Below are 24,505 nucleotides of genomic sequence, written 5' to 3'. Positions count from 1 at the left end.
TTGAAGGACAGGCTCACATACGTTCATAAAGACATATATATATATTAAATATGTATGTATATTCTGATGGTTAATAGTGATTATAGTATATCCTGTGACTCACTGAAGAATTAAAGGTGCAGGCTACCTGAAAGACAAGGGAATAGCATGGTTGGAGTGAGGAGGCTGAAGCATATTACCAATGAAAATATGCACAGGTAAATGGCATAAAGTTATCACCAATAAAAGATATGGCCATAATATGGATGTGGGCTGGTTATGTGGTAAAAATGAAGGATAACTGACAGAAAATGTGTATATTCCATCGATTTCCAAATAACATCAAGAGAGAGAAAGGAAGGCCACTAGCACATTGGATGGTCTCCTAGTGGATGAGTTTTGACAAGATCTGGATAAAAGTTTCACAGAATGACATGCATTTAGATCAATGAGATAAAAGATGCATCAAAGCTTGAAACATGTTTATCATAAACTACTATTAAACAATCCATTGTGTGTAAAGTATTTTGCACTTCTAAAAGTTCTTTCTATATACATTATTTCATTTTTCTATTCTTTCTTAATTGTAGTTCTTTCTCTCTGTAGATTATTTCCAATATATCCCATTTATAACTAATTTGCGCATAGCTATTTGCATGGTGTCTCCCTCTTGAGACTTTAGACTAGAGTTTCAAGCTCTTTGAGATTATAGTCAGAGTCAATACACATTTTTTAAGTGCCTACTATGTGCCACACACTATGCTAAGCACTGGGGATACGAAGAAAAGGTAAGATAGTCCTTGCCTCCAAGAAGTTCACAGTCTAAAGGAGAAGACAACACATAGAATGAAACTGAAAAATAGGGGTAAGGGGGATTATCCAGGGGCATGATGAAGTCAAGAAACAGGGGTAGGAAATGATCCAAGGAAGTCAGAGCTTCAGAATTCATTTCAGCTTGCAGAAGGATGAGTTTTGGGAGATAATGAAATCCAAAAAGCAGCCAGGTGAGAAATGATAAGAATTCCCTGTTTGCCCTCCTCAAATGATGGAGTATTAGAGAGGAGCTCTCCAAATTCTACTCTCTGCCCTCTCCAATTAGAGGGAAGGAGGAGTCCCTGAGTCAGGAGGTGCTGAGGAGGTGAGGGTTTCAGAGCTGATTTCATTTTGCAGAATAATGAGTTTCTGGAGATGATGAAATTCAGGAAAACAGGTTGGAAATGGTGATAGTAGTGTCTTTTTTTTTTTGTTTTTACCTTTCTTTGTATTCTCAGTACTTAGCACAGTACCTGACACAGAGTGCATACTTAATAAATGAATGCTTGTGGAATGATTTACCAACTCATTAAAACTCAGTGAGGTAAGCAGGAAGATATTATTATGACCATTTGACAGTTGAGGAAACTGAATCACCACATGGGTTGAGCTGACCAAGGCCACACATAATTTTACTAACACATTTGGGACAAGAACTCAAATATCTTAGTTCCAAGTCTAGATCTCTTTATGTTATGCTCTCTCCACAAATAATTGATGATTTCTTCCTATATATAGAAATAAAGTAAGTATTTCAGAGAATAATTTTTATAACTTGATAACATTTATCCTCAAGTCTTAGGCTCACAGAATTTAGAGGAGGAAGGAACCTGGGGATTTATGTAGCATAACTCCTTTTTATAGATGAGAAAAGTGAGTACATATAATTTTTTTCAATATTTTTATACTCATAGTAGTCTAATATGTCACTAATGATGACTATGTCTTACAAAAAATGAATAATAATGATTCTGTGGGATCATACTGAAATTAGTCAAAAATGTTTATTTAAGAAATGGTTATTTAAATGTTAAATTTAAACATTTATTTAAAATCAAGATATCATGGCATCTCTTATCAAGTAACACTTGGATTATTATACAACCTCCTAAGTCTTCTTGCCTCCATTCCTCCATTCTCCTTCCCCTCCAAACCATGCCATGCAGTACTATGAGATTAATGTTCCTAAACTCAATGGATTTCTTCTGCTTACAGCTTAAAGAAACTCGTTGACTGGCATTCAAAACTCCCCACAATTGGATCCTGACCTAGCTCTCCAACTATATCTACCACTACTTCTTAACAGAATTGATTCATTCTAATTAGCTGACCTTGCTACACCCCGCCTCTCCCCCTCCCCCCCCCAAAAAGCTGGCAATTGCCTGACTGTTCATATGCCCCATGGTAAATGTGTTCTAAAGATAATCACAAAATAGAAAGGATTCACAAAAAAGGTTTCTAGCAATGAGGCATAATTGGAATAAGTGTATGACCTTCCAAGGTTACTACCTTGAAGGGAAAACATTTGTGTTGTATAGATAAACTCTGGATTATTCATTGAACAGTAAATCGGGATTATTTTGAGTCACAGCTCTTAGACTTAATATACAAATACTTTCACACTATATATTTTTATTTTGCTCTCTTCCTCCTTTTCTCCTTGTCCTCTTTCTCCCTCCTCTTTCAAACATTTGGCTGGACTCCAAAGTGTGAGGTTGGGAGATAGCCTGCAACTCCTGGTTGCCCTGAGTATTCAGTCATTGGAATCACTTTTGTACAAATATGGAATATATGCTCTACCCACTATCATTTGTTCCACACCCCTTTCCATCCCCACTCACACTGGTTTTCATAGAGTACCAGCAGTGTCACACTCCAGAATGCAGATGTGTAGGAAGATGATATCCAATACACATATATAATTCTGATGCGAATAAAAATACTCAAGTGGTGTTCAGCGTATGAGCGAGCCTTTCTTTTTTAGATAATTTTGTTCTTGTGAAAGTGTAAATATATGGAGAGGGAATGTGGAATACTTATCCCTTCCTTTTTTTCTCTAAAGTCAATTTATCATGTTAGAAAGTTGCTAGCTTGACAGACCTAGAATGTAAAGTTAATATCTGGCAAAAAAGAATATAGTTGGCAGCATCGTTTATACCCTCCTGACAACGAGGTATATAGCTCCAATGAGGAAGCATTCAGTGTCAATTTTAGTAGTTCTATTAAATAGTAACCTCTGGCTACCCATTTGTCTGGGCTTATGGCATTAAGAAGTAGCCAGGTGGTACAGTGAATAGAGCGCCGAATCTGGAGTCAGGAAGTTCAAATTTGGACTCAAAAACTTACTAGTTGTAGGAGGCTAGGCAAGTCACTCAATTGTTGCCTGCCAATCTTTCCTCAACAGTACAAAGTGAATAATTAGTAGCATCCCCTCCTGCCATCAGTATCAAATGAGATAAGATCTGTAAAGCACTTAGCTTCCCTCCCCTCCCCTCCCCCCCCTTTCCTCTCCCTCTGTCCACATGGGTGTAAGGTTCTCTGTCCAAAGGAATGTAAATTTTGATCTCTGAAACTTCAGACGGTATCTTGGGGTTTCTGGCCTAGATTTCAACCACACTTTAAACCCAATTCACTCTGGCTTTCATTGATTGGTCAACAATAGGTTCTACCCCAAGACCCAATGGCTCAGAGTGAAGGTAAATAGCAATTGTTTCTATTATGGTGAGAAACCCTGAGGGACTTCCCCTCCCAGATTGATTTTTTGACTAGGTAAAAGAGGCCATTCTTGGCCTCATTTCTTATCTAGTTCCCCCCCTCCCCCCATTTAATTAATTTATACACTAGTCAAGTTGTGGAGAAGAATTAAGACCAATGGAATGAATAATGAGAAAGAAGAAACAGAACCAAAAAAAGCAAAAAAAAACAACCCAAAAACAAAAACAAAAGAGAATCGAAAAAGGCGAGCATGAAGTGTGCCTCAATCTGCATTCAAACTTCATAGTTCTTTCTCTGGATGTAGACAGCATTCTCCATCGTGAGTCCTTTGGAGTTGTGCCTGCACCTTGTGTTACTATCAGGGTTGGTCCTCACGGAATCCATACATCTGTGGTTGTGTGCAGTGTTCTCCTGGCTCTGCTCTGCTCACTCAGCATTATGTCGTGTAGGTTTTTCCAGGTTATTATGAAGTCCGTATCATCCCCATTTCTTATGGCACAATAGTGTTCCATTACCTTCATATACCACAGCTTGTTCAGCCATTCTCCAACTAATGGGCATCCCTTTGATTTCCAATTCTTGGCTACCACAAAAAGAGCTGCTATAAATATCCTTGTACATATGGGTCCTTTTCCCGCTTGTGTGATTTCTTTGGGATACAACCCTAGAAGTGGTATTGCTGGGTCAAAGGGTATGAACATTTTTATAGCCCTTTGGGCATAGTTCCAAATTGCTCTCCAAAATGGCTGGATCAGCTCACAACTCCACCAGCAATGTAACAATGTTCCAATTTTCCCACATCCTTTCCAGCATTTATCATTTTCCTGTTTTGTTATTTTAGCCAATCTGACAGGAGAGATGTGGTATCTAAGAGTTGTTTTGATTTGCATTTCTCTAATCAGTAGTGATTTAGAGCATTTTTTCATATGCCTATAGATAGCTTTAATTTCTTCCTCTGAAAACTGCCTGTTCATATCCTTTGATCATTTCTCAATTGGGAATGGCTTGTATTCCTATATATTTGGCTCAGTTCCCTGTATATTTTAGAAATGAGGCCTTTATCAGAGATACTAGTTGTAAAGATTTTCTCCCAATTTTCTGCTTCCCTCCTAATTTTTGTTGCATTGGCTTTTTTTGTACAAAAACATTTCAATTTAACATAATCAAAATTATCCATTTTGCATTTTGTAATGCTCTCTATCTCTTGTTGGGTCATGAATTCTTTTCTTTTCCATAAATCTGATAAGTAAACTATTCCTTGCTCTCCCAAATTATTTATAGTATCAGCCTTTACTCCTAATTCATGAACCCATTTTGACTTTATTTTGGTATATGGTGTAAGATATAGATATCTAGTTTTAATCACTGACTGGGCATTGCCTCAGTCAAACTGGGACCTGGGAAAGACTTTAGTTTAAAAAGGCCAAGGTCTCCCACTGCATCCACGGCCATCTACCCTCCTCCGGATCTGTATCTTGCCACTGGACTGAGATGGCTACAGAGGAGAAAGTGAGATTGGTGACCTTGCACAGCCCTGTCTCACATAAGTCCAACTTACTTGCAAGTCAGGACTTCACCTTCCTGATGTCATAGTCCTCTTTGAGAAAGAAGGACAAACAGCAACAGTAACACTTACAATAGTTACCATTGTAAATACCCTCATTGCTACATCTGAATATGCAGTACTTAACTGCTGAGTTACAAAATTGTCGGGGCTCTGCTTGATGTTCCTGAAATAAGGTATTCTAAAGATAGATTTTAATCTCTTTAAGCTCCATTTCAGAAGGAGGCCGAACACAGTCTTCTCCCCACTTCCCACTAACCATACAGCTTTTGGACTTCTCCATCATGCCCCTTTGCTGGGTACCTTCTTCCCTGACCTGCTTTTCACCTTCCTTTGTTGTCTTCCCCCATTAGACTGCAACCACCTTGAGTTTAGGGACTGTCTCTGTATTTATTGGTATTTCTGTCCCCAGTATTTAGCACAGTTTATGGCACATTGTAGGCATTTAATAAATGTTTCTTGATTGGCTGACTGATCTCTTCTTGTAGTAAGAATCTCTAATAAAATCAAACAAAACAAAACAAAACAAAAACCTACTCTGGCACTGTCCAAGAGGAAATATAGAAAAATCCAAGGGTGTCACAAAAATAGGGATAATCCACTCAAGAGGGCACATAGGTATTTGACCTTAGTGACTTACCCAAACTTTTTTGTACTTTTTACCTAGAGGAGAAGGAAGCAGTAGCTTACAAAACCTGAAATCTTTGCCTACCAATCTGGAATCAAGATAATTTTCCTAGCCATTTTTCTTGATGATAGTTTATCTCGGAATTGAAGAATAGAACTCCCGGATGCTGGTTTGATCATGCATACTTCCTGGCCTCTCTCCACAGTGCAGTTACAATACTTCAAAGGGATAAACACACTCTCTGAAAAACTGGGTGCCATTTAAAATGGCCTTTGAAAGGTGGAAAGTATCACATTCTAGTCCTAAACATCACTGTAGCTTTTGAATGTTTTCATTATGTGTGAATAACTGTTTGAGTAGTGAGAACAGTATAAAAACACTGGGGCAATATGTACACTGATAAGGTTTTTCACACTATATAATGTAAATTCATTAGGCAGAGTTTAATAGTGTACATAGATAGTTTATGATTTGAGTTTTTTTAATTATCTCAACAAAATCACTGTTTGAGTGACTTCCAAGAATCTTATCAGTTATCTTGAATCTCAGGAGAACAATTTAAATAATCAATGGTAACTCAGTGGTTGGTAACTCTATTTCTTGCATAGGACACATTTTTAGGTATAATCAGTAAATAATCAATAAGAATTTATTAAGTGCTTACTATCTGCCAAACACTAGGCTGAGTAGTGGGGTGTAATGTTCATACAATTTGAAGATCTTCCTGCCCCTTCATTGGCCTATGTGACCTGCTTTGAACCTGAGTCTCATGGAAGCCTGAGTCACATGAGCCTGGGTCATGAGAGCTATGATACCCTCTGAACCTGAAGAAGGGTATATATATATTCCGAGGTTAGCATTTTGCTTTGGGGGTCACTCATGGGAAGAGTGTTCGTGTGATGTCGCCAGATGAGACTCTGGGTAGACGTTACGGAACCCCCCCTGGCTTTGAAAAACCCAGATGTTGGTGCTTCTCTCTCTGGTAACTATGTACGTATTGCTTTTGGTCAGACAGTTAGAAACCCTGTCTTTGCTGTCTATATTTGCTCTGTTTATATAATTTCTGCTTATAATTTCTGTTTGTATTTTCTCTGAAGTTAAGGGTGCTGACTTTTCCCCTGAACGAAGTGGATGATACATATACATATATATAGACACACACACACACACACACACACACACACACACACATATATGTTTGATTAAAGTAAGATTGTCGGCCCCTTTAAGGTTGCTTTCCTTTAGAAAAGCAGACCAAAGAACCTGTGCTAGCAGTTCACCAGTGTGTTGGTGTTATTGGTCTTACACTCCCACAGCACCTGCAAATAGCATTGTTGTTACATTGGGATACAAAGAAAGGCAAAAATAATCCCTGCCCTCAAGGAATAGATATTCTACAGTAGGAGACAAAATGTAAATAATTAGACCCAGAACAGGACACATGCACAATAAATGGAAGATTGTTTTTTGTCCTTCTGTACTTCTCTCTAAGGGCACCAAAGTCAACTTGCACATGAATTGGATATGAGTGAAGCAGAACCACCCAAAGTCATCGGTCAAAGTCTCTTCCAGAATCATCAAAATTCAGTGGCAAAACAAAGGCCAAGATAACTGGCTATGGCCCAGGATTCAGTAGGTGACCTTGGCCTTCCTAAATTAAGGTCTTTCCTAGGTCTCAGTCTGTCTGGGGCCACGCCCATTCAATGACTACAGGCTGAGTAAGACTTGAGACAAAAGATGGATCAATTTACCACCCCAAATATATCAATCTGGGAGGGGAAGATCCTCAGAATTCTTCACCAGAACAGAAAATAATTGCTATTTACACTCATTCTAAGCCATCAAAATCTAAACAATGAGCCACAGAGGCTAGGGTTGGGGTTATTATTGGCCATTCAATGAAAGCCAGAGTGACTTGAGTTTTAAGGTAATTAAATGGAAGGTAATCTCAGAAGGGAAGGCTTGGGGGGGGGGGTGGAGTGGGGGTGGTAATAGGACCTGAAAGACCTCCAGCAGAGGGTACATATCACTGCTTGTCAACTTCTGCTATTGTTCTTAATCAGCTTGCTAGGTAAAAATTTCCCATATGCTTTTATATAAGCATTTATAACACAATGTAAGAGATTGTGCAGTGTAGTAAATAGAGGGTTGGCCAAGGAAACCTGTATTCCAATCTTGCCTCCGACTTATACAGACTATGTTACCTTGTGACTTCGCCTGTAGAGGTGGAGAGAGAGAAGAGAAGAAGAAGGAGGAGGAGAAGAAGAAAAAGATGAGGAAGATGAGGAAGGACGATGACAATGCAACAGTTCACATATATGTATGTGTATGCACACACACGTATGTCTATGTGTATACACATATGTATACATACAAAGATACACATATGTGTCTGTATACACACACGAGCAGAAGCAATGAGGAAACTGAAATTAAAAGTAAAAATGGAAAGAACTAGTTTGATCTTCAAAATGCTGGCACATTGACAACTGAGCACATGATACATAAAGAGGTTTTATGCCTCTCTTTTGCTAAATCTGACAGCTCAAATGAGAATTCTGTTGGGTGATTGTAGGCAAAGGGATTTCTTAGAGACAACAAGTATTCAAGTTAAATTTAAATCACAAGTTGAATTTTCACATTATTCTTTCATTTTGTAAGATTCTGGAGGTTACTGGCATGAAGATAAGTCTATCAGCTGACCCACATTCCCTAGGATCATATGACTATCTTCAAATGCTTCCATTACTTTGTTAGCATGTAAAGGAACTATCCACAGATTACCTCTGCTATGGAAACAAAAAGTGAAACTTGCATGTGCCTAACCTAGTGGTTCAAGTTAATTAGACTATAATGTGCACATTTCAAATTGTATAATTTTTTTTCATAATAATTATATGCTATGGAGACATCTATTAAAAGCCTAGAGTGATAATTTAAATGCAAAATTCCTGATAGAATTCTATTATATTTTTCATACTAAATTAACATTACAAGCTTCTAATGGGTGCTTTAATTAGGCATTGATGTTATCAGCAATATTTGGCCAAATAAAATCTTCCACTGGGAAACATTCATTAAGCTTATTCTGTGTCAGTCATTTCTGAGCCTTGTGACTTGAAGGTGGCAGTAAGGAGTTACCACCCTTGCAATAAATCTGATTTCCCCACAAAATGCTTAAGTATGTGATCATTAGGTATCTTTTACATTTCATCTTTTTCAGACAAACTACTAATTATTAGACATTTCTAATTGCTGAGCAGTATACCTCAGGACCCCTCTGGTACAAAAGCACTGAATTAAAAAAAATATATCAGTGCATTTTTTCTGCAATTAAAGAAAAAAGGGAGCAGCACTTTGTGTTAGCAAAGAAGTAGAAATGAGGTAGATGCTCATTTTTGGGGGAGCTGCTGACCAATGTACATGAATGTAATGAAATATTTATGCCCTGTGAGAAGTAACTACCATGATGAATAAAGAGAAGCAGGGAAGACTTAGATGAACTGATTCAAAGGGAAGGAAGTAGAAGCAGGAAAACAACACACACAATGATGACAACAACGTAAATGGGAAGAATGCCAAAACAATCAGAACTGAATGCTGCAAAATTATAATGACCAAGCTTGACCCCAAAGAAGAGATATGAAAAAATACCCCCCCCCCCACTTGCTACTCTCATCCTCTGCAGAGCAGAGTGGAACAATGTATGTGATTTTAGGCTCTTTTCAATGTGTTGCTTGATTTTGCTGAATGTTTTCTCTCTTTTTTTTCAGTTTGTATTATAAAGGATGGAACTTGGTAAGAAGGAAGGGAGAGGGAGAGAAATGGGGAAATGTACGTCATGCAAAAACAACAAAAATGACATACAATACACACACACAAAGATGTGTATATGATTGGGTCTTGTTTAGATATATGTAGACATTTATATGAATATAAATTTATATGTATATATTTATATATGTGACAATTATATGTATGCATATTTTTTTTACATATGTATTTATACACATTCATTTTACTTTTTTGTTTTTAGATCACCTATAGTTTTCCTTATATCCTTCCCTCTCCCTTCTTCCTTATAGAGTTCCATCCTTTAAAATATAGACTAAAAAAGAAGATAAAAAAATTCTGTAAAATCAAGCAACTCTTTGAAAAAACTTATGACAACATTCCTATATATGGGCACATATGTATAAGTATATGTAGTATTAATGCGACCAAAGATCTTCCCCACCCATTCAACAGGCCTCAGGTGGAGCTAGGTAGGAAAGCTTGATAATATCTTTGTTTGAAAGTAGGCCTAAAGCCTCTACTTACTAGGTACTAAGCCTTCAGGGCCCTAAGGGGAGTTGCTAAGACCAGAGCCAATGGTATGTGCACTGAGTTCTAGTTAATCATGAATTCAGCCAGTCAGAGACTTGAGGTCTAGCCAAGGCTAGGACTGTATTTAAGGAGAGCCCAGAGTGTGTGAGAGAACCAGAATTGAAGAGGGACAGAATGGAGAGCAGCAGGAATGAGAAGAAGACATTGAGGCAGCAGACATTGATTGTTTACAGGAAGGCCCTAGCAGGAGGGAAGGTTACAGGATGACTTGTTTCCTCGCTATAATACTCTGTTATAATTTCCTTGTTGTTACATTAAGGTGGGCTTAGTGGTTTTGGAATATAATTACTGCTGTATTGAATTGGGGTTATTGGTCTTTGGATTTTATCCTCTGGAGTCTACATAAATGTTACACTTCCTCTGCCTTCTACCTAGAGAGATTTTCATACTTTGCAATTCGGAATCATGAGGCATGTTCGTGGTCATCCTCAAGGTCACAAATCTTGCCTTACTGATACAGTATATAACACATATAAACACACATACACCTGCCTACAAGAAAGGGTGTGTGCTCTTCTCATTCCACCTCCTTTCTGTAGGCAACTCTAAAATGGAAATCAATTTTAGAGTGGCCTTGGCACTGGTTGGTGGGGAAAGCAGAAGCAGAAGTGAATCAGTGTTGTCTGGTGGGCTGTGACAGGAAACAACCCAAAAAGGGAGAAGTAGAAGCAGCCCTGAAGTCAACAATCAAGGCTGGAATCAAAGAATTGGCCAAGTTTGGTAATGGCCACTGTGCTTCTTACCAGTGATTTTTCCATTAGCTTCTAAAGGAGGCTGCCAGCTCACAATGACAGCTCGAGGCTTCCCTTCCCGGGTAATGACTGTCAGATCCTTGGGTGCAGAAGTTGGAGCTGCAAAAGCAGATAGAAAAAAAGCTTAATCACTGAGAATGAAAGAAAACAAACACCCATGGGCTATTCAATCATGATCTTGCTTTGCCAGTAGCTGGTCAAGTACAGTAAGTTTGTTTTGGTGTTCACTTCTCTCCCTTCCTTCCTCATCTACTCTCCTGTCCTCCCATGTCTGAATTTAAACCAAGTGAGAAGAAATAGGGCATTCCATGGCAGCCAAAAATACTGCATTTATGGAATAGAGCCCATAGAATTGAAGTGATTTTTAGTTGATTTCTAAACTGAAAAATTGAAAACAGTTATAAGTAACTGGCTACCTACCTCTTTACCTACTTACCTCTTTAGCATATGGATTAATTCATTGCTCTGTATTTTAAAAAATGTTATCTATACTAACCCACCACTTACAGTATTATAGATTTTAGAGCTAGAAAAGACATAGAGGGCATCTAGTAAAATACTTTCATTTTACAGGTGAGGAAACTGAGACCCAAAGGCATAGAAATAATAAGTGGCAGAGATGGAAGCAAAACCCAGGTCTTCTGATTTCAATTCCAGTCCCATGTTTTTCCCTTTGGGAACATGCTTATTGATATTTTAGGACTTGCAAGTTAAAATGGAAACACTACCTTGCACTATCTAAGCTGTATGGTGTTAAGGAGAGCACTGGCTCCAAAGTTAGAGGATCCAGTTCAAACTCCTGACCTTTGTCAAGGCCCGTGTGACTGTGGGAAACACATTCAACCTGTTAACGAAGTGCAGCTTTTCTGGGTCTCAGTATGCAAAATGGAGATTTGGGATAGACGGCTTCCAGGGTCACTTCTAGCTCTAAATTGACGATCCTTTGATATCCACTAAAATCTAAATAAGATGAAAAGGGTTTAGTGGGAGCAGAACAGATTCAGGATGACAGGGAACATCTTTCTATCTTAGAGTCAATAGGTACCAATGAGGTATGAATTAAGGTAGGATTTCTGTTTAATCTGTTAAAGTTCAGAGCGGTTTGCCACAAAGCAGGAAGACATATATTAAACATCCCTTTTGCTCTTGCAATTGCTGGGCTCTTAATGATCATGAAAATTATAGGTCTTCTCTCCTAGAAGTTGCCAATGAGTTGGAACAACAGGGCAAATATATGTCATGCTACTTTCTACACGTATTTTTTCTCTCTTATTAAATCACAGATTTAAAGTGAGATGGGATTTCAGAGGCTATCTAGTCCAACCCTCTCATTTTACACATGAGGAGACTGAACCTCAGTGAGGTTAAGTGACTTGCCCAAGATCATTCAATATCAGAGAAATAATTTGAAACCTGGTCATCTGGCTCCAGAGTAGGACATTCTTTCCCCTGTACCATGCTGTCTTATGTCTCCCTTCTCACCCCCTCATCCTCCCTTCTTCTCTTCTCCTTCTACTACTTTCTCCTTACTCCTCACCTATTCTTCTCTTTCTCACCTCTCTTCTTGTCTCTTCCCCTGCCTGTCCCTTTCCATCCTTCCCACTCTTGTCTCCTGTAGGTTTACTTCCCTCCGTGGCTCTGTGGATCTCTCTCTCTCTCTCTCTCTCTCTCTCTCTCTCTCTCTCTCTCTCTCTCTCTCTCTCTCCTTCTCCCTCTCTGTCTGTCTCTTTTTTACACACACACACACACACACACACACACACACACACACACACACACACACACACACACACACACACACACACACACACACATATTTAAATATATATGAGCTATACATGGTAGGGAAATCAAATCCCAGACCCAGATTTATCCACAGTATCCCTTCAAAGTACTTCTGCTTTTCACCTACTTGGAATGTGTATGTATGTATGTATACAACATATTTACTTATGTACATATTTTCTTCTCTATTAGAATGCAAGTTCCCTGCAGTCAAGAATTGTTTCATTTTGTCTTGGTATTTCAAGCGTGTGAGACAATGCTTGGCAGACAGCAGGCAATTAAATACTTGTAGATTGATCTCTAATTCTGATTTTGAGTTTGACATTGTATGAAACTCAATTTTCAAAGCATATAAAAGGACCTCCCAGTCTTATAGCTTTATCTTTCACCTAGAAACCCACTCCTGTCCCCAAATCTAGTGCCTATATGCCTGATTCTCAAAGTCATCTGGGGTCCCAATGCCACCCAAGACTATTCCAATTCAGTTATGTCTATACGAGTTATGAAATGTCACCTCCTGAGATATAAGAAATAATAAATTAGGTCAACCCTAGATTACTGAGGAAGGAGACTAAGAGCTAATATGCATGATAATGAAGGCCCCAGACCAGGGAAAGTTACCAATGGGAAAGCAACACTGTCACCAGAAGATAACATTGAAGACAATGTTCTCTAAAAAGAAGGGATTACCAGAGAGACACAGAAAGAAATGCACACAAGCAATTCAAGATAGTTGCCAGGCTAACCTATGGGGGGATGTGGTGTAGCCATGGACTTCCTGGCCTTTATCTACTATTAAAAGGTACTAAAAAATTAGTTCATGTTAGTCATTAGATAAAAAGCTGTGCCTTTTAAACTAGTCAGGATGAACTATTTTTCCTTCTTTATATTAAAAGTTGATGACTGGGTAAAAAGAAGCTCAAAGGTGATGAGCCAGCTCATTTTGCTAGATGAAGGCATAAAAGAAGATAAAATGATCCATCGACTTCATCTTTTTTTGAGTATAAAAATGAATCATCCAATTAAAGAAGTGGGTTATTATAATAAACTTTAATGTGTGCTTTTTATAAGATGCCAACAAACAAGGCTGATTAAACATTTTTATCTCTTCTTTTAATGATCTTACTAACTTATTCATTTGTTTGCTTGTTTTTGTCTGGCACATGATTTCACCAATATAGGGTACAAATGAATAACTCTTCTATAACTTGTAGTCTTAGAAAATTTACCTGGGTCACTGAGAGGTTAAGTAAGTGACTGGTAATCAAAGTCTCTGGCATATGTGGGAGTCAAAACTTCAGTCATCCTGATTCCAAGGGCAGTCATCTATACAGTGTCCTCTGTCACCTCTCATTTTTGGTTACGTAAGTGATTACAAATATCAGATATCTAGATGCTATATTGGTGGCAGCTAGGTGGCTCAGTGGCTAGTGTGTTGGGACTAGAGTCAGGAAGACTTGAGTTTAAATCTGGCCTGATGCTTACTAGTTGTGTGACTTAGGATAGGTCACTTAACTTCTGTTTCTCTTAATCCACTGGAGAAGGAAATGGCAAACCAATCTAGTATCTTTGCCAAGAAAATCTCATGGTCAGAATTGGCATGCTATCGTCCATGGGGTCATGGAGAGTCAGACATGGCTGAATGACTGAACACCAATAAGATGCTATATTATGTTTCTTTTTTTTAACCAAAGACTGGGTCTCAACTATTTAACTTATTCCCAATGTTATTTGAAGTAACAGTAATATGCTGCTTTAAGCTTCTCTTATGTGTCCATCTCTGTCTTATACATGTCTGCAAATATAACAATCCTTTGATTTTAAGAGAAGTCAACATGTTTCTCATTTTCTCCCATCATTAGAATCTATCATTTCATCTCTGTGGCATGACATTGAGTGAGAAATAGTAGATTTATAGAAGTGAAACAAAAGGTTGAGTCCTTATAGTTAATGGCAGAGCCAAGACCAAAATTCAAGTCACCTGACATCCTTGAAGTTCAATACTTTTCCCATTAGACTAGATTGCTATTGTGGATTTAGTAGAGCTAAAAAATAATTCTGGCATCTATTGAAAATATAATTAAGTTTACAATAAACTATGATAGAGACTATGGGATGAATGAGGCATCGGTCCAAGGACTCACTTTCTTCACTTACATAGGATAGAAAAAAAAACATATACAGAGATAATTACAATACTAAGTGTTAAGTCACTTATGAACGGTATAAATAGACACAGCAGCAGAGGAAATAAAAGAAGTTATTAGGTGAAGAGGATGACTAGGATTTTGATAAGTTGGAGATAGGAAAGTGTATGAGGATATTCTAAATTCATGAGTAGAGATATAAAAATAAGAAAGGGCAAATGCTTATTCGGGACAACAAAGAAATAAGTAATGGCTGAGCAGAGAGTCAAGTTAGAAGAGTAGATGGCAGATTTTGAAGAGGTAAAACCTGTATGATGAGGTGAACAGGCTTCAGAGTTACCTATAGCAATGAATTTCCCACTCCAACTATAAGAGACCATTAAGATGTTCTCCCAGTATTGCTAATAGGTAGAGTAGGGCTGACTCAATAGACTGGTTTCAGAATGTTTGTGATGAAGTACATGGCAAAGAGTTTGGGTGAAGAGAGGATGGAGAATTAACATTTGTTTGGAGTGCCACGGTGGAAAAGGAGACAAATGATGAGGACTCATGAATGTGTGGAAACAGAGGGAATATGAGTCAATATGTGGTGGTGTCATGGTAAATGAGTCAGTGAGCAGGGATATATGGATTCCTGAACAATTTAAAGCTATGTTTGGGATCATTAGATACAGATTTCCAGAGGTTTCAGGGCATCCCGCTAGGAGTATTTCCATTTAGAGAGTATGGAAAAATTAAGAGTGAAGGCATGTGTTCCTAGTTTGTATACAACCAACAAAACTGAGGCACATTTGGTCTTTGTGCTGAATCTCATGGACTGATTCTAGCATTTGGGAAAAATGATAACAAAGCCTTAGCAGATACAGATATCCGACTGATATATGTCTTTAACCTTAGTTTTCTTTGCATGTAAAAAGGTTCTTGGGGTAGCGATGGGGATGAGCATAGTAGAATATTAGAAAATGGAGATGACTGAGTGTGTGATCATATGTGAACAGATCTATGTTATTAGTAAGAGAAACAACTTGAAAAGTAAAGACAAGACTGTGGGAAATATTGAACACCTAGACCATCAATTTTGGACTTCATTCAGTAAGCAATTGTGGTTTAGTCGTTTTCAGTCATGTCCAACTCTTTGTGACCCCTTTTGGGGTTTCCTTGGCAAGGATACTGGAGTGGTTTGCCATTTCCTTCTCCAGATCAATTTACAGATAAGGAAACTAGGCAAATAGGGTTAAGTGACTTGACCAATGGGAAGTTATAAATGGCTTATGAGTAGGAAGCTTGAGATAACAGCAGTATTTAGGATAAATCAAAATGGAGAGAGCCTGGAAACAGATTACTTAGATTTCCTCAAGTACAAGACTGTATATTATTACCTAAAACTGATGAGATGGTTAATTTGGCTGCTCCATCCCATATATATGTTCTGAATTATTAAATATGTAAAAGTCAGTAGTTCAGTCATTTTTTCTACTTTTTTATTTCCTTCTTTCATTTATATCTTTAGATACTTATGAGTTATTCTTAATCATGATCATAACCTGGGTACCTCATCCAGATGCTTTTTACTTATCTTTGTAGATCACTGTCTCATTTTATAATTGTTCTAATCATTAATCACTTTCCCCTAAATTTTATTACTTCTTATCAGCAATCACCTTTCCAGTGGTGTTACCTCAAGGGTCTGGAGTGGATGAGAATTCAAAGGAATCTGTTTTACACATTTGAAGACTTGACATGGCTTTTTATGCTTATAAGTAAAGTGCTTTTGTAAGGGTTGTGTTTGACTCTACCAATGGCACCACTACACTTCATTTAAAGTAAGTGATGAGAAGTTAGCCTGGATCCCTTTCTCAAGTGAGAATAATCAACCAACCAATAAAACAGATGAACTATGTGTGAACAAGGTCTAGACATCGGACAATCATAGATTTTAGACTAAGTGCCAGATCCTTTGTTGGTTTAGAAGTCCTTGAAAGCCTTTGGATGAACTGGAATGGATGTACTGTGGAAGTGTGACCTTATTGGTTGAGGGAACTTGGATGCCTTGAAATATCTATATATTTTATAAAATATATATATATATATATATATATAATGTCCATATCTATGGTCTATAAAATAGCAAACTAATTTTGAACCCAGAATTTGAGTATTGAGCACCTTAACGGTTTTGTTGTTCATCATTTCAGTTGTGTCTGACTCTTCATGACCCCATTTGGGTTTGGTCTTGTTTTGTTTTTGGCAAAGATACTGGAGTGGTTTGCCATTTCCTTCTCTAGCTCATGTTACAGATGGGTGAATAGAGGCAAAGAGGGTTAAGTGACTTCCCCAGGGTCACCTAGCTAGTAAGTATCTGAGGCCAGATTTGAACTCAGGAAGATGAGTCTTACTGACTTCAATCCTAGCATTCTGTTTCTTGTCCCACCTAACTGCCCTTAATGATGAACTCCTGCAATCAAGCCCCTGTGAAGGTATCAGTTCTAGAGGATGGGAGAAGGAAGAAAGTACCTTAATTTTTCTCACTTCTCCTCACCCCATTTGACCATAGGAGGACCTTGTAAATTTTAGACTTCTTGCCAGCATCCTAGCAGTGTCCCATGGGACAGCAGTGATCAGTAGCAGTGTCTGCAAAGAGCTGAGGACAGAATGTATTCAATGAGGAAAGAAAGATTCAGGGCTCAATGGGGAGACCATTAGGAAAGCTACACCACACCTAAGGTGAAAATCTCGAGGCTTCCAACAAAGGGACTTCCAGGAGTTAAGGTACTCCCTTGTGACATATGTCCTCTGAACTTCAGATACATACTGGTGGAAGAGTATATCACAAGCTTTTGGGGGATGTTCTGTCCCCACGATTCTGAAAGCTAATTCAATCTGACTGACTAATTTATATCAATCACTAATGATGGAAGAACCACAACGATGTGGGTTCAAGAATACTACTGCAAAATTACCACCCTCAATCCATGAGGGTTGCTCCTGAACTTTGAATTGATGATAACTAGGTGCTGAAGCTCTGGAGACTGGAACTGCCAGTTTCAACAGTTGTAAGAGTAGCTCCAGAGACTATACTTGACTTATGGCAAGATGATAACACTCTCTCAGGATGAAATTAATAGTAGTGCTACAAGAGTATTGTCCTAATGCCCTAGCAATCCTGTAAAAAAGGTGTCCTATCTTTTTTCTTTAACTACTTGTTTTAATGGAGATGGTAAAGATGCAATATGGTATACTAGACTTGGAACCAAGAGGCATGAGATCAAATTCTATTTCACTGTGTGACTCTGGAGCAGTCACTTAACCTCTCAAAGGTTGTTTCTTTTTTAGTAAGATGGGGATAATAACACATATTTCACACAGTTACTGTGAAGCTCAAATAAGATAATGTATAGAATAGAACTTGTCATAAGCTTTAAAGCACCATTTCTGTTATTATTATTATTATTGTTGTTGTTGTTCTCAAATTTTATAACCTCTCAGAGGCTCAATTTAATCATCTGTAAAAAAAGGAGGTGAGGGAGTACCTACATCAAAAGTTATTGTGAGCAAAACATCTTGGAAAACTAGAAATATTATATGAATGAGGTAATATTCCTAAACAGCTGAAGCTTTGGTTGATTCTTTCCCAACCAAAATAACAATGAATGACTTTGTACCCCCAAAAGCACACAAATCGCTCATTAAAAAAAGTCATACCAACCCTAGACACTGGACAACATTCAAAGGCTTCCTCAGCTGTTCTAGTGACAGGGAACTCACTTGAGCAGAACATTGAGTGAAAAGTTTAGATTCATAGAAACTGGGAAAAAGCACTAGAGAATGGCAAAATAAAACCTCTATAACTTCTTAGGAGGATGGCATGCAAAAGAAGAGTAAGCCCTTTGTGAAGAGTCCCCTAATGAATAAGGAAGTATGTGAAATTTTAAAACAGCGTGACAGGAAAACCACGGTTGACCATTCATAGCTTTTAAAATTCACCTCATCTCAAAAGAAAAGGTTTACAGGGAGTAGTTTTATAAAACAAACAAAAACAAAACAAAACACTGTAAATACCATAGTGTCATTTCCCACAAATATGATGTAAAGCTACAAACCCAATAATAAAGTATTTTAATATCTGCCCTCTTTGGATGCTAGTTTTCTATGAATTATAAATGCCAACTCCACATCACAATTGAGTTAAGGTTATGAACTCTATATTTATGACCATAGTAAATAAAATTGTAAAATTTCAGTGAATTTCATTAACCTAGATTTGAAGTGTCACCCTGTTGACAGTCAGTGGAGGTGAAGACACGAGCTCTGGTTTATACACTCAGAGGGGGTTATTCAAGGTAAGCTTCAGGGAGGGTATAAAAGCAGCCCTAATGTTGAGCCTAAACTTTTTTTTTTGATAACCACCGAAGTAATTGCTTTGATCCTAAGACATGCCTATTTCAGGTATGTTTCTACAAGGTTAATTTTGGCTTCTAGTTAATCTGCCCCTATTTACAGTGACTTCTAGGACCCGTCTGGGAGCTCCAGGTCAGCAGGAACCTTTTCTAATACCCTGGGAGGCCCATATACAATGTCCTTTCTTGATGTATTGGTTGCCTGCTTCCTGGAGATAGAGGTAGCAGCAATAGCGGTGGTGAGTTTAAGAAAAATCACAAGCTCCTATCTGCCAATCTAGTTCTTTTCCTCTCTGGCCCATCTTCCATCACCAGATCAATCTTCAGATCTCACTTCCTCAAGGGGATATTCCCCCAACTGACTCTGTTCTCTAATCACTCTTTTATTCTAAGTCCCGTTAGTGCTTACAAATTTAATCTGCACTATGTTATCTTGTACATTTTAACATGTTGCATTCAATATTTAAGTTTCGTTTTGTTTTGTTTTTCGTATGTGCTTAGCATCTCTAACGAGACTGTTAGAATTTTGAGGAATCAATCTTCCTTTTCTCTTGTATTCCTAAGTAACATCTGTGTAAAAGGAAACTCCATATAAAAAAAAATGTAAAACAGCTACTAAACATTAGTTGAAATTACGCCCTTCTGGGTTTGTGTGTATAAAGTACAAGTGAAGAGAATGATTCAAGGAGATAACGTGGATTTTACGGTATCGAAATATACTAAATTTGAGAACGAATCCAAAGATGGAGTTCATCTTCACTTCTTGAAACAGCTATGTGACCCAGTGTTTAGAGTGCTGGACTTGAAATCAGGAAGACCTGAGTTCAAATTTTGCCTCAAACACTTATTAGCTGCGTAGCCCTGGGCAAGCCATGTAACTTCTGTTTGTCTTACTTTCCTCATCTATGAAGTTGGGATAGGAATAGCACCTCCATTACAAAGTTGTTTTGAGGATTACATGGGATAATATTTTTAAATAGCTTTATGAACCTTAAGATACCATATGAATGCTAGTTGTTATCACCACCATCATCATCATTTTGTTATCTTTGTTGTTACAGATACTATATTCAAGCTTCACGAAATTCCAGGTCTTGGCTAGTCTACGTAGAAGGAATATATGGTAGCACCATTCTATGTAGATGGCCATGCTGGCCAATAGTGTAGAGAACACTAGAAATGTCAATTCGAAGAGCAGATCATTTAAACATCTTTGATTTAACATACCTGCTTCATATGTAGTGGCGTGCGCAGTCATACTCCATGTACTTGACCTTTGACCTTTGGTTACCATGACTGAGAATTCATACATAGTGTTTGGTTTAAGGCCTGTTGCTGTGTGACTCAGAGATGTTATATCTGCTGACTACACACATAAGGGGAAAAAAAGCAAGCAGAGAAAGACTGTGAACTTGATCAATACAGTAAAAAAAAAAAAAAAAAAGAGACTATCAAATACTCCAGCAATAAAAAACATGGACTTCCTGGCAGCAGATGCATTTGCTAGCAGGGAATGTTGGCTCTGATTTCTTTTGGGGAAGTACAAAGATACAGTATTATATTCTGGTAAAAATATAAATATATAATTATTATATATATTGTTATATATAATATTATTATATTATAATCTATTATATATTAATATAATATTATTATATTATATATTATATCCTGGTAAACTGCAAAGCAAACAATATCCAATAAAGTGAACTCTTATACTAAAGAGTGATCTAGCATGGTAACCTTTCCTAATATAAGAACCTGCCGTGTTCTTGGGAAAAGTGAACTACAATGACAGGCCACGGGTCACCTTATTCTAGGATCTTTTTTAGTCTAGAGAATGCCTTTGTAGAATAGATAATCAGACTAGATTCAGTTTTGTTATAATAAATTCAAATTATGTTCATCAAAGGTTTTTAATATTGTTCATTGACTATATAGAGTCATCACTGATTTATGTAAGATCGAGCTTCAAGACTGAATTTTGGATTGTAGCTACGTATGGAAATGTGGTATTTCCTTTTAGATTGATTATTAGCTCTATATGGGTAGAGACTGTCTTAGTTAATCTTTATGTCTCCCTAAGGATCTATCATATTATACACACAGTAGGAACATAATAAACATTGACTGAAGGTAAAGCTGGAAATATTATTCTTATGTTTTGTAATCCTTAAAAATATCTTAAAGAAATTCTATTTAGGTGGTCTAAGCTTGCCAAAATCAAGTTTGTGAATACACACACACACACACACACACACACACACACAAACACACATGTATTTATGTATGTGTATATGTATACATACACATACATAGGTATAAAATTCACAAATTCACATGAACATTGTATACATACGTATATTATAAATATTTCTGGCAATAAATCCTATAGTTAAAACAAATATTTTTTTTTCAATTTCTTGGTGTGAAGATTTATAGACCAAATAATGTTAAGCCTATTAGTTCCCTGGAATCCTTCACACTCAGGGCCAACACTGCTGCCTGCTGGGGTCCCAGATTACCCCCTTCTGCTAGTTTCTTCCCCTCTACCTTTTATGTATTGGTATAATGTACCTAGTTATTTGCATGTTGTTTACCCCATTAGAATGTAAACTTTTTAAAAGTAGGGACAGTTTTTGTCTTTCTTTGTACTGCCAGAACTTAGAACTCTGGCATTTAGTAAACACTAAATAATTGCTTGTTGACTGAAGGACTAAACATAAACGCTTAAATATGGTGACCTGAACTGAGTGGAAAAGGATGAACATATGACATTTAGGACAATGGGATTTTATTGGTTTCCTGAGTATTGCCACCATTATTTAAATGTGATGAATCCCTTGGCATTTCTTGACTTTTGACAATAGGTTAAATAAACATGAGTGGAAGGTTGAATTTGTTTTCACTCCTTACTGTTTTTAATGTTCAAAATAAATCACCCTGTATCCTGGGTTAATATGTATCACTCACAGGAAGAGGAGAGTTTGAAACTCTTTATAAACCTTGTAAATATAGATTCATACTCGGTATTTAGACCCTGGAACTTCTCACAGGCTTAAATATTTATCTTGCTTTCATTTTTGAAATATGTGTTATTTTCCTGAGTTAAGATGATTAACAAAGTGGCATTCACCTTTTGCCCCAGTTTCCAGGAAACACCTCCTTGCTCATTGATTAAGAACATGATATTTAGAAAAAATTCTTATATTTTTTTGTGAATTATTACTTATATCTCTATAAAGGAAATGATATGGGCATAAGAGCCACTTGTGTGACCATAATCATAGACTGACTCAAAGTAGAGCTACCTGTGGGTACCTCATTTCCTTGAACTGATCATAATCTCTTTGCATGAAGCAATAACTTCCTATGCATCGTGCACCAGAATCTATCATAAAAGCTTGACTTTAGTAAGTACTCAATAAATACTTGTTAAATTAATCAGTGATCTATTTGGCTCACTATACAGCATTCGTATAGTGAGAAGTAAAAGACTCCTGCTCAGGCTGACCTGGATCTTTAGCTGTCAAGAGTTATTGTTTGTTTTGTTGTTGTTTTTGGTTTGGCAACCACAAATTGAGTATTTAAAATAGAGCTCATTCCCCAATTGATAAATGGTCAAGGGATATGAACAGGCAATTTTCAGAGGAAGAAATTAAAGCTATCAATAGTCATATAAAAATGTTCTAAATCACTATTAATTAGAGAGATGCAAATCAAAACAACTCTGAGGTACCACATCACATCTATCAGATTGGCTAACATGACAAAACAGGAAAATGATAAATGTTGGAGATGATGTGGGAAAATTGGAATACTAATTCATTGTTGGAGTTGTGAACTGACCCAACCATTCTGGAGAGCAATTTGGAACTATGCCCAAAAGGCTATAAAAATGTGCATACCCTTTGACCCAGCAATACCACTTTTAGGGCTATATCCCAAAGAGATCATAAAAATGGAAAAAGGACCCACATGTACAAAAATATTTATAGCAGCTCTTTTTTGCGGTGGCCAAGAACTGGAAATTGAGGGGATGCCCATCAATTGGGAAATGGCTGAACAAGTTATGGTACATAAATGTAATGGGATACTACTGTGCCATAAGAAATGATGAACAGGCAGACTTCAGAAAAATCTGGTCTTATATGAACTGATGCTGAGTGAAGTGAGAAGAACCAGGAGAACATTGTACACAGTAGCAGCCACAGTATGCAATAACTGACTTTGATAGACTTAGCTCTTCTGAGCAATGCAAAGACCTAAAACAATTCCAAAAACTCATGATGAAAAATGCCATCCACGTCCAGAAAAAGAAATATGGAGTCTGAATGCAGATCGAAGCTATTTTCTCTTTTTTTGTTGTTTTGTTTTACATTTTTCTTTCTCATGGTTACTCCCACTCATTCTAATTCTTTTATACAACACGACTAATGTGAAAATATGTTTAATAGGAATATATAGAGAGAGCCTATATTGGACAGCATGCTGTCTTGGAGGGAGAAGGGGAGGGAGGAGGAGAAAATTAAAATCCTATAGAAGTGAATGTTGAAAACTAAAAATAAACTTACTAAAAAATAAAAAAAAACAAATAAATTAGAGCTTAAAAGTAGGTGGAAGTGAGTAAAAATGATATACTTCTGAAACCAGTATGTTTGACTCATTGTATAACCACAGACAGGTCATTTGGCTTCTTTAGGACTCTTTTTCCCTACCTGTAAAAAGGTCATAACAAATGCCTGATATATTGTTTATGGTTATAGGAAAGATGAAAGGAGATAATCACTATGAATATGCTTTGAAAAAGACTGAAATGGGATGTTTTATTACTATTCAGTTTTAGAAAACTTTAAATTAATTATATTTCTAAAGGGATATAAGATTCCATAAGATGGGTGAGGTGGAGGAGAATGCCAAGAGTAGTAAGGACTAGTATTTGGGATGAGGAGGGGACCAATCTTATTCCATTGTCTACTCTCATGCTATGATCCACTAGAGGAGGGAAAGGAAGAGAAGGCTTCTTTATTCTCCATTAGTAATTCAAACAATAGCTGTAGGCAGAGGGATGCTGGATGTAGTTCACTGTCTCACAAGAGACATTTGTTAAATTTTCCATATGAAAACTTACACTTCAGAAATAGGCAAATGCTACAAATTAGGATTTGATTTGTTGTTTTGTTGATTGGCTAGACTTAAGAAAATTAAGGGAGAAAATGTTATTAATGGAGATAAAGTTATCCTTTTTGGGGGGGCGGGGAGAGCAGGTAATTACACATTTGCAGCACACTGTTGGCTATAGGATACTGTAGGTAAGTGTTTAGCTTTAGAGAGTTTTA

The 24,505-nt window shown here is 37.3% G+C and overlaps 1 protein-coding gene across 1 annotated transcript in view; it reads right to left on the bottom strand.

Annotated features, from left to right (window-relative positions):
• DCC (DCC netrin 1 receptor) overlaps window positions 1-24,505 on the bottom strand; it is a 1,016,863-nt gene that overhangs the window by 158,823 nt on the left and 833,535 nt on the right. Inside the window, exons 19-20 of the mRNA XM_036763165.1 lie at window positions 20,394-20,532; window positions 10,829-10,936 (exon numbers count right to left, since the gene is read on the bottom strand). Coding sequence (XP_036619060.1) covers window positions 10,829-10,936; window positions 20,394-20,532 — 247 coding nt within the window. The remainder of the gene's footprint in view (window positions 1-10,828; window positions 10,937-20,393; window positions 20,533-24,505) is intronic.

The sequence above is a fragment of the Trichosurus vulpecula genome, chromosome 1 (assembly GCF_011100635.1).
Source record: "Trichosurus vulpecula isolate mTriVul1 chromosome 1, mTriVul1.pri, whole genome shotgun sequence".
Classification (NCBI taxonomy): Eukaryota; Metazoa; Chordata; class Mammalia; order Diprotodontia; family Phalangeridae; genus Trichosurus; species Trichosurus vulpecula.
The sequence above is the reverse complement of the archived record's forward strand: the minus strand, read 5'-3'. Positions and strand labels throughout refer to the sequence as shown.